General features: G+C 36.5%; 2 protein-coding genes across 2 annotated transcripts; both read left to right on the top strand.

Annotated features, from left to right (window-relative positions):
• The first annotated feature begins 412 nt into the window (after window positions 1–412).
• LOC120352199 lies at window positions 413–5,633 on the top strand. The gene is made up of 3 exons (XM_039431922.1): window positions 413–1,769; window positions 2,997–3,147; window positions 5,552–5,633. Exons 1-3 carry the CDS (start codon window positions 413–415, stop codon window positions 5,631–5,633), a joined length of 1,590 nt encoding a protein of 529 aa, XP_039287856.1.
• Window positions 5,634–9,109: 3,476 nt separating this feature from the next.
• LOC120352198 lies at window positions 9,110–10,066 on the top strand. The gene has a single exon (XM_039431921.1). The coding sequence runs from the start codon at window positions 9,110–9,112 to the stop codon at window positions 10,064–10,066; it is 957 nt and encodes a 318-aa protein (XP_039287855.1).
• Window positions 10,067–11,444: the final 1,378 nt, after the last annotated feature.

Here is an 11,444-nt window from a genome sequence, read left to right as displayed (position 1 = left end):
CTACGTTTCATCTGTTTGTCGTACTGAATCGGGGAGGTTTATAGTTTCATTGTCATGGTTGAAACCCCCTGATAATTTGGGTGACTCGTATGATTCTGCCAAACGACGTTTTTTGAATTTGGAAAGACGTTTGGAGTTGGATTCTACATCGCGTGTTGCCTATCACGAAATATTGAAAGACTATTTGAAACAGGGACACATGTCATTGATAACCGATCAGTCTGATAAGAGTGGTTATCACATCCCACATCATGCAATTGTTAAAGCAAGCAGCTCCACGATGCCAATTCGTATTGTGTTTGATGCTAGTGCTAAGACCACCATATTGCTATCGTTAAATGAAATATTGCATGTTGGATCGAAATTGCAAACGGATATTTTTGTTGTGTTACTCAATTTTTGATTATTTCAAATGGCGTTGATAGCTGACATATGTCAGATGTATCGTCAAATTGTGATGGAAGGATCATGTCGAAGATACCAGCATATTCCATGGAGATTTTCTATCAAGGATCCAATTGAAATTTATGAGTTGAATTGTGTCGTGTTTGGAGTGTCTTCATCGCCGTATTTGGCCTTACATACAGTACACCACTTGGTAGAAGAAGGAGGTGATAATTTCCCTGCTGCATCCACACGCATACCAAGTGATATGTTTGTCGACGATCTTGTCACTTCAGCACCTTCTTTATCAGACGCTAACTATATTTATAGTCAGACCAAGGAGCTATTCAAGCGAGGTGGCTTCGAATTAACAAAGTGGGCATCCAATTCGGCTGAATTGATGGAATATATGCACGAGAATGACACATCAATTGTAGCTAAAAATTTTGATTTTGAAAATTCGTTATCAATTCAAGGTTTGAGGTGGCAACCAGTTGTCGATTCGTTCCACTTTATTGTCAATCATACTGGAGAGATAGCGACCAAACGTAAGATACTCTTAGCAGTTGCTCGAATTTACGATACAATGGGGTTTCTTGCTCCTCTCACGTTACTATTGAAGTGTCTGATCAAACAATTGTGGCAATGCAGAGTTGGTTGGGATCAGACACCACCATTATCAGTCACGAAACGCTGGGAAGTATGTCAAAATGAGTTTGATTCATTATCAATCATCTCTATTTCTCGTCATCTCGGAGTGAATTTGAATACAAGAATTAGTTTAATTGGACTTTGTGATGCATCAGAACAACCACTTGGAGCTGTCATTTATCTTAAGAGTCAATGTGATGATGGATCGCCACCAACTATCACTTTGCTGTGTGGAAAATCCAAAGTTGCTCCAAATAAATCAGTTTCCATTCCGCGACTGGAATTATGTGCTGCGCTATTATTGGCGGAGTTGTTGCATACTACCTATAACATCATTAGTGAAAGGTGTCGTGTGTCTCATGTGATAGCCTTATCAGACTCAACGGTGGCTCTCTATTGGATTCAGGCCCCACCATCACGCTGGACCACTTTTGTTTCGAATCGTGTATCAAAAATTCAAGATTGTAACGTGCAACAGTGGAAGCACGTTAGTGGCTCAGAGAATCCGTCAGATTGTTTGTCACGTGGTTTAACACCAGCCGAGCTTGTGAGTCATAAATTGTGGTGGAACGGCCCTACTTGGTTGGGAAAAGCGGAAAATAGTTGGCCAGTGAAAGTGGACTTTGTCGAAGTTGAAAATCCACCGGAAGCTGAAACTAATGTTCTCACAACCCTTCACACAGATGCGACTTGTGATAATCAAATCAAATCAAATCAGTCTATTTCCACATTTGGTACATTAAAAGAATATGTAAAAGTGCATACATTTCATTGTTTTTACAATATTTCAAACAGGTTATTAAAGATTTTTTTTACATATTATACACTATTACCATAATACATATATAGAGTGGAATTCCCCCAAAAAGACTGTTCGTCTGTGGTTGAGGGAGAGTTCTTATCGTCCCCGTTCTGGCAAAACTCAACAACTACAAAAATGCTAATTTCCAGTAATGTATTTCGATAGGCTTAAAAAATGTAGTTCTTTGAGTAGGCAGAACTCACCAAGTCATATCTTTTATTACTATTTCTATTTTTCCACTTTATTAGATCTCACTAAGTTGCTAGACACATTTTTTTTGTCTGGCAAAATTCACCAAAGTCCTTTAGTTTTCAAGGTATCACCTAGCAATTCTCACTAACCATCTTTAATGAGTTTTCATCCTCATGAATACAGAGCTTCATCAAGCACTATACATAAATTCACTATTCATCACTTCACTAAACATATTTCGTGAGTTTTGCTTCCCACAAACTAATTATTAATGGATAGTGATAACATTATTTAGGAAATGGTGAGCAATATTTGCTGTTTGGTAGTCAGGCAAAACTCATTAAGTGTTATGTGCTTATAACTCAAAACTGTAGTTTTTGACTTGGTGAGTTTTGCCAGTACGGGTACGTTATCAAGTAAGAGTAATATGTATCTCATCAAATAATAATATACTACAAACATACTTAATTAATAAGATATCATTTTGTCTACATCAGAGGAGAAAAAAACAAGACAAAACACTTTGTTTTTGTTTGTTAGCGCAGAGTGATCATAAAAGTAAGATACAGAAAAGTAAAAGAGCAAAGGGATCAAGACAAGCGGTGATGCAAATGTAATATTAGTATATAATCAATGCTGGGATGCTACGTGTAGGGTGAAAGAAGAAGTTGTTCAGCTCCATTCCAGCCCAAGCCAAAGAGCCACCCCACCAACCTCCTTTTATACACCACATCGCTGCAACCCTCGGCCTCCCTCATGTCTTCCAGCAAATTCCTATAGATAATTTGAGCTAAGTAAAATGGTGATTTAAGTTCTATTCCATGCATTAATCTGGGGATAGAATAGCCATGGTTATTTCTTAGTCTAGTATGGTAATTGTGCTGTATGTTGGCAAGAAGTTCTATTTTATGTTTCCTAATATATGTAAGAATTGTTTTAATAAATAGCTGTCTTGAATTTAACACAGGGAAGTCCGAGAAAAGCAGTGACGTGGGGTACCTGGGTTCTTTTTTCAGGATGGTCTTCATGATTGTACGTTGGGTAACGGCCAGTGGCTCCAGGCATGTGGATGATACCCCTCCCCATGCTATTATGCCATACTGCAACACTGATTGCACGTAGGCATGATAAATCCTCCTACACAACCTGATGTCTAGTACATTACTGAGTTGAGACAGACCATAAAGCAACCTCCTAACCCTCTGTTTCAAATTCTGTACATGAGGGACCCAACTCAGATGATTGTCAAAAATAACCCCTAAGTATTTATATTGGTCGACTCTCTTGATTGACCCACATGCACATGCAGTAGATTCTATATCCCTACAGGAATGCATTTTTACTTGCCTAGAACCTGGATCAGATTGGTTCCTGGTCACTATAGGCATATACTTTGTTTTACTCAGATTTACTGTTAAACTATTGTGGTCAAACCAATTTTTCATTCTAGCGAGATCATTTGTGGCATTTTTATAAACTTCCTCCCATTCTCTACCTACAGAAATTACAGCAGTGTCGTCAGCAAATAGAAATATTTTACTTGTTGTGTTCAATTGGGAAATATTATTAATATATACCAGGAACAATGTTGGACCCAGAGTGCTTCCCTGAATTACTCCAAAGTCAATATTGTCCATTTCACTGGATTTTCCTTCAATTTGAACAAATTGCTGGCGCTCCGAGAGATAACTCCTGAACCATTGCAAGGCGGTATTTTTAACTCCAATGGCCTCAAGTTTATGCAATAGCTTATCTCTATCAACTGAATCGAAGGCCTTGGCCAGGTCCAGGAATGTGATAATAGCCTTATTTTCCATTTAATTGACTCTGTTATATATTTAGTTACTTCAATAGGGCATCGTCAGTATTTTTAGATTTTTGAAAACCATATTGATTTTTTGCTAAGATGTTATTTTTTGTTAAATATTTTGTCAACTGTATTTTAATGCACTTTTCAATAATTTTGGAAAAAGTAGCAAGAAGAGAAATAGGTCGGTAGTTAGTTAGTTCGTTTTTTGGCCCTGATTTGTAAATTGGAATGATTTTTGAAATTTTTAATTTTTCTGGAAATTGGCCTGCATGAATGCTTAGATTTATTAGATGATGAATAGGGTTAATTAGTGAATCTATGTTTTCTTTGAATATTCTTGTGGGTATGAGGTCATGCCCAGGGGCACTCTTTCCTTTGAGACTGTTTATTACCACCCTAAGTTCCTCTTTGGTAACATCCTTAAACTCAAATACTGTGTTAACTCCATATTCGTGATCATTAATTTCTGGTTCACCAACCGGCTTAGGGATCGAGATAATGAAGCTCCAACAGCAGTGAAATATTTATTAAAACTATTACAAAGATCATTGACATCTTGGATTTGTGCTGAATCTCCAGTTTTAGCAAATGCTCCAATTGGGAAAGGTTGATGTGCTGTAGCTTTTCCAGCAATTTCTCTCACAATGGGCCAGAACTTTTGTGGATTGTCTGATACTTCATCAACTTTATTCTTATAATAATCATATTTAGCTCGCTTAATTGTTGAGTGTAGGAGGCTCCTGTATTGTATGAACTCGTTTTTTAAAGCAAGACAGTAAGGTTGTCTGTTGAGTTTTTTCTTTAATTTATCGCAGTGGCGGATAGAGTTTACCAAACCTCTGGAAATCCATGGTTTTATTTTTGTATTTTTAGATAATATTTTTATTTTTGATGTCTTATTAAGGAGAATAGTCTGGATAGTATCAATGAATAAATTAGTTGAAAGATTGATATTATTTCCATTAGTAACATCGTCCCAATTCTGTCGAGACAAGGAATTGTTAACACCGTTCCAATCTATTTTTGAATAATATTCTTCTTTTACAGGTGGTTTGACAAATTTTTGAGTTGTTAATTTCATGCATATGGCATGATAGTCAGTAATTGCAGTTTGGAGTACAGTTGTTGCTACATCAAAAGAGGGCGGTAGTCTGACAAAGTAATGATCGATGCAAGTGTTGCTAGCCGGTCTGGTCACCTTGTCGACACAAGACACAAGGCCCGCCTCGTTCATTACATCCAGGTACTTTTCTTCCAGTGTATGAGGATTAAGATTCAAAAGGTTGCAATTTATATCGCCAGAAAATATTTTTAAACACCTATTGTTATTTACCTGTTCATTAAAGTATGACTCTATAGATTCTACAAAAATATGAAGATTTGAGTTGGGGCTGCGATAAATTGCCAGAATTTCACACAGAACACCAGCCCAGTCAAAAGTGAGGAGAGACATGTGGCTATACCCCCTAATTGAAACTCGCAGCACGATGCAGATATTTCATGGTCTATGTAAACGACAACTCCATCACTTTGATTAAGATTGTTAAATGACCTGTACAAATTATAACCGGGAATTTCCATCAAATCGCTCTCATCGTTCAGCCAAGCTTCCATAAGTATTATGCATGTGAAACGATAGGCCAAGTTCTGCAATACTACAAGGAATTCGTCAATGTTTCTTCTATAACTTCTAATATTTTGTTGGATTACAGGAAAATTTTGTTGATTCGCATCACCGCCCCTCCCAAGCCCTCCGCTTTCAATAAAATTACTACAAAAATTCTTAATATCTGAACACTCTGTGCAATTAATTGTTGGAATATCTAATAATTCTACAGCATTTCTAATCATTAGAAAAAAAAAGAGCAGCAAAAAACCTAAACAACGGCAAGCCGTCCGACCAGACGTGAAAAAATAAATAATATAATATCAAAAATATATAATATCAATTGAATACAGGAATTCTTAAAAAATGAATAAAACAAAATTGAATGCCAGTACAGTATAATAATAGATTGAGAAGAAAGAATTTTTGAAGCAAAAGAGGAAAAATTGATTAATACTCGAAACTTCCTTTCACCTAGATAAGGATACTTTTGTAGTTTGTAAGACGTAAACAAGCGATAACGAAGATGCTCGGAATCATTCTTGATCAAGGTATACTTTATTGATTAAGCTAGAAGAAATACATAAGCCTTTGCGAGTCCAATTTTCTCTTAAACGTTAACAATAATAATTTATGTCTTGTATAAGACAGTATAGTTATAATATTAATTTTTCTCAACTCTTTCATCATGTTTGATACTGACACTTAAATAGGAGACTTAATGATCAGCACATTCCCACATCAAGAATGAATTAAATAAGAATATATTACTTGAAAGCAGCTAAAAACTTATACAGTAGCTTATTTACTTATAAAGGCTTACAAAGGCTTAAATATTTTAATATATTAAAATAATTGATGTAATGATATAATTAAAATGACATAGAATCGGATAATAAATGATCCAATAAGAAGAAATGGAATCTTTGAAACAAAGAAGAAATTAAAACTTAAACGTTCCGTATCTCTACATAGATAAGGAACTCTGTAATTATTATGGACAGGTGGGTGATAATCAGGATATTCGGTGCTTTATTTATCAAATTCCTTCAATTAGAATTTAGCCACCTCTACCAGTCTAGAAAAAAATTCAGTTTTAGGTTGATAGCAGAATTCAGAGTAGTCAATTTCTTAATAATTAATAGTGTGAATGTATATTATTTTATTGAACTTATTTATTCATTTTATAGAGTTAGCAAGGAGTTTATAATAGGTGTAGCATGCTAAATTATTATTAGTATGCTAAATTATTATTAGTATGCTGTATTATTATTTATCTAAGTATGCTAAGTTATTCTTTTTATTACATGGTTATCAGATAAATAGATAAGTAGACAGCTCTATAACATGATACGAATATCTTAGCATCTAGAGTCTCTGAATACCCTTAGTCTATATAAAAAGAAATAAAGAGCAAAATAAAATATGCAAACCTCTCCAATCGCAATATATAAAGAATGACAATAAAACTAAATAATATTAAAAGGTAATATTGAGGAAAGAAAAAAAAATAATTAAGTAACACAAGAATAGACTCACTATTAATCAATACACTCAAGGAGATAAAAGGTTACTATTATTATTATTATTTTACTGAACTTGATCATTCATTTTATTAATTAAATAAATATATTTTTCCAAACCATAGTTGTAGTATTTTGTATAGTTAATATCACGTTATTTTTTAAGATCATAGTTGTAGTTTTTGTGTGGATCATATCAGGTTATTCTATAAATTGTGGTTCAAATTAATAGACAGCACAAAACAGTTTCGTATATCTTATAAAGTCTCTAGGTAATTTTACCCTCAAAGCACTCCTCTCCAAGTTAATAAAGAGAAATAAAGTTCAAATAAAAGTATTTCATCCTTTCAATTATTATCTAAAAAATGAAAAATAATAAATTCCTTAATAATTAGCTTGAAGATATAAAAGACTTTTTATTCCAAACTGTCCTGTACTCAGAGCAACTAAAAGAAGAACATACCACCGGGTTGAACAGTTACTTGACTTGACTTGGCGTGGGGTTGGCGGGTGCTGCACTGCCCTGGCTGCTGGTTGTAGGCGGGGGCGGCGGCTTAGGCTTAGTCTGGCCCCTCAATTTCTCCACATGTGCCAGGTCTCTCACGCGAAATGGTCACTGATCCGCTGATACCCTCGCCATGATTTTGCAGTCCGAGGTCCATACATGCGACAGTTTCTTGTCAGTCATCAGCTCTCTTGCAGCATTGAAAATCTCTCTGGTTTGAAGCGTTAGGTGTTCATTCATAAAAATTGGGCTGTCGGGGAATATGGGTCTCAGTTCCTTAGCAGAGAGTTTTCCTTTCATTCTTCTCGCAGCCAGCCACATTTCTTTTGAGCCACAAGAAATGAAGTTTACGACTATGGATGGAGACTTACTGTCTGCTGATCTCTTACCCCCCAACCTATGCGCAGCTGATATATCAGCTTGGGGGTAATAGTTTATTTGTAGCACGTGGGCAATGTCCCCTAGTATTTCCAATACATTTTCCCTGAAAGTTACGGGTATACCTGATATTATAATATTATTTTTCCGTGTTTGCTGTTGTAGGTCCTTTATTTCATGTTTCGCGTTATCAAGTTCATTTTCAAGATGCGCACACTTTTTCTCCAATTTACTAACGGTTTCACATGTTTCATTACACTTATCTTCTAAACCTTTGAACTGTTTCCTCATTTCCTCCCAATTTGAATTATTCACCTTCCACTTAATATTAGTCTCTCTCCTAAAATCGGTGATTGCATTTAATAATGTCTCATTAGATATTTCACCCGCCTCCGTTTTATTGCTCCTAGTTCCCGTAGCTAATGTGGCACATTCATCACACTTCCATTTTCTATTTTTAGTTGTTAGTCCAACACAGTTCAGGTGGAAAGCGGTTTGGCAATCTAGACACTTCACATAATCCTTGGTAATTTCCCCTTCACACCGTACACACTCCATCACACAAAACTATGTAGCCAATTTCACTTTAAAATAAAATAAAATAATCCGATTGAAGATTTTAACTATTATGACTTTATTGGTGAAAAATAGCACGCTGGCCGGCCGGCACTTGCTGTTTAGGAGCGCGATAAGATACCGTCCATTCGCATCGGCTGCTTGATCAGAACTGAATGTGATATATGTGTAATAATGTGATATATTCATTGATTCAACGCTGTTCAAGCTACCAACGTTTGTTATGTAATTGTTAGTAATTGTGATTTTGAAATTTGTTCATGTATTACCTAAACAGGGTGAGTCTGATTTGAATGTAGCTGAAATGTATCTATGTAGACTAGTACAGAAAATCCATTTTACTAATGAATTGTCTCAATTGAAAACAGGAAAGTGTTGTTCAGTTCGTATGCAGCATTTGTCTCCATTCCTAGAGAATGAAGTGATTCGTGTCGGTGGTCGATTGTCAACAGCTAATCTTGGTTTTGATAATTGTCATCCAATCATCTTGCCGAAAAAGGACAATTTTGTCACGTTATTGGTGAATAATTTTCATGTGAAGAATTGTCACGCTGGGCCCCGTCTGCTGTTATCCTTAATCAGGTAAAAGTTTTGGATTCTGTTTGGTCGTCTTGTTGTTTGTAAATGTGTTTATCTTTGTAATAAATGTTTTCGGTGTTAACCAAAGATTTCACCCCCTAAAATGGGTAATTCACCGGCTAGTAGAGTAATGCAATTGAAACCTTTCAAGCATTGTGGAGTTGACTACCCTGGACCAATACGAGTTACTATGGCTAAACGACGTAATCCCGTCATTTTGAAGGCCTATATATGTCTGTTCGTATGCATGTCTACAAAAGCAGTACATATTGAACTCGTCTCTGATTTGTCTACTCCAGCATTCTTGGCTGCTTTTCAACGTTTTCTGTCTCGACATGGGCCTTGTAGAGTAATCTGCTCAGATTGTGGAACCAATTTTGTTGGCGCTCACGAGCAATTAGTTCAGCTTTCGAAATTTGTTAACTCTTCTACGTTCCAAACCAGTCTTATAGGTGATTTGTCCGATTATAGAATCGACTGGAAATTTATGCCACCAGGAGCGCCCCATTTTGGTGGCATCTGGGAAGCGAACATAAAGGCAACAAAATCACATCTATTTCGTGTGATTGGTACTCAATTGTTAACGTACGAAGAGATGAATGCCGTTTTAGTTCAGGTCGAAGCTGTACTGAACTCGAGACCACTGTGCCCTATGAGTGAAGATCCCAGTGAACCACTTGCATTAACACCAGCACATTTTCTCAAACTTACCCCATTGAAAGCTTTTCCAATGGAAGATGTTGTTGATTCTCCTGTCAATTGTCTTACTCGCTTTCAGCTGGTAAATCAACTAGTGCAATCCTATTGGCGCAGGTGGCGAGTAGAATATCTTCATGAGCTTCAGAAACGAGGAAAATGGTGGAAATCGTCTACTCCACTTGAAGTAGGCACTGTTGTAATTGTGGATCAGCCGAACCTCCCTCCACTGCAGTGGCCACTAGGTATTGTGGAACAAGTTTTTCCAGGGATGGACGGCCAAGTGAGAGTGGCTCTGGTGCATTTGAAGAATGGGTGTCTTAAACAACCAGTCACTAAACTTTTCCCACTACCCACTCAATAGTGGACGGTGTAGTCGTGAATCTTGGTTTTTTTTCATGTTCTTGGTTGTGGTTGCATGTTTGGATTTTTGTATTATAATCGTCATTTTTGTCTTTGCCCTAGCTGAAAAATATCTTTTCAGGTGGGGGGGAATGTTGTGGCCATTCTTGAATTGAGTGCGTTGATGTAGCGCTGTTCTGTGCGGTGCTGCCTCCTGGCGGTGGATTGTCGAAAACTGTCGTCAGCCCAGGCTTTCTTGTCAGTCGGGGGAAAAAAAGACTGAGTCAAGAGTGTACAAAGCCATACCATACAGGCTCACTTTATTTGTTATTTGTTATTTATCTGGCCAGACATTATATGTCAATAATTGATTGAAGTGTTTAATGAATGTCGTGAATATTTGGGAGAAGCAAGGAGCAGTGAAATTAATATTGCCAAGCAGCTTGTAATCATCACCAGGCCACAGTATCAGAGTATCAGAAAGGTATTTCCTTTCCCAAAAGGTATTTATCCTTCTCATTTCTATATTCCATCCTGTATTTCGATTCCAATACCTTATAATTGATAATTTGGCATATATAAAAATTACGACTGGTGAGTCTATTATCTATACTAATTTGAGAATTTCCATAGCTTTGTTCACAGTAAATATTTCTTTTAATTCCAGCTTGGCAAGTATTTTCATTAAATACAATAATAATTTAGATACAGTCCTCTCACTCTACAAAACAGTTATATATATATATAAGTGTTTTTAGCACTTAACAGAACATGAAAGTTTTAAAGAGAACATTAAAGTTTTATAATATAAATATGAACAGGATACACATGACATGGATAGATTAAAAACACTTAAAAACTTACATTTAAACGAGAATTTTCAGGGAGCTGGGGCCCCCTTTGTCAATCAACCAGGAAAATTCTCGTTTAAATGTAAGTTTTTAAGTGTTCATATGCTTATGCTTTTTTCAGGCCCAGTTCAGTAATAAAACACACAAACAACAAAATATAGACGAACTAATGAATCAAATGTACATATATGGTTTATAATATTCAACATAAATATGTCATGTTGGGCTTTCTTAATTTTTGGTAGGTCAAATGCCAAGTTCTCCCACAGTCTTCTCCAGCCATGACATGGCACGCTCATCTGCCAGGTGAATACCCCTCCATAGGAATACAGTGGGCAGTCTTCCACCAAGTGCTGCATCATCTGCACATCTCTAGAGGTGCAGTGGGGGTCAGTGGCTATGCCCCAAGTAGTCTGTGCTTGAGCACACCTGCCTGCAGATGTACGAAAGCGATTCAACCTGCACCAAAGTTTCCTCTTCAAATCCATTTCAGGCAAAGGCACAGATGGGTCTTCCACCAACATCTTATTTTTAAAATGGTGACCTGAA

The sequence above is a fragment of the Nilaparvata lugens genome, chromosome 7, assembly GCF_014356525.2.
Source record: "Nilaparvata lugens isolate BPH chromosome 7, ASM1435652v1, whole genome shotgun sequence".
NCBI lineage: Eukaryota > Metazoa > Arthropoda > Insecta > Hemiptera > Delphacidae > Nilaparvata > Nilaparvata lugens.
The sequence above is the reverse complement of the archived record's forward strand: the minus strand, read 5'-3'. Positions and strand labels throughout refer to the sequence as shown.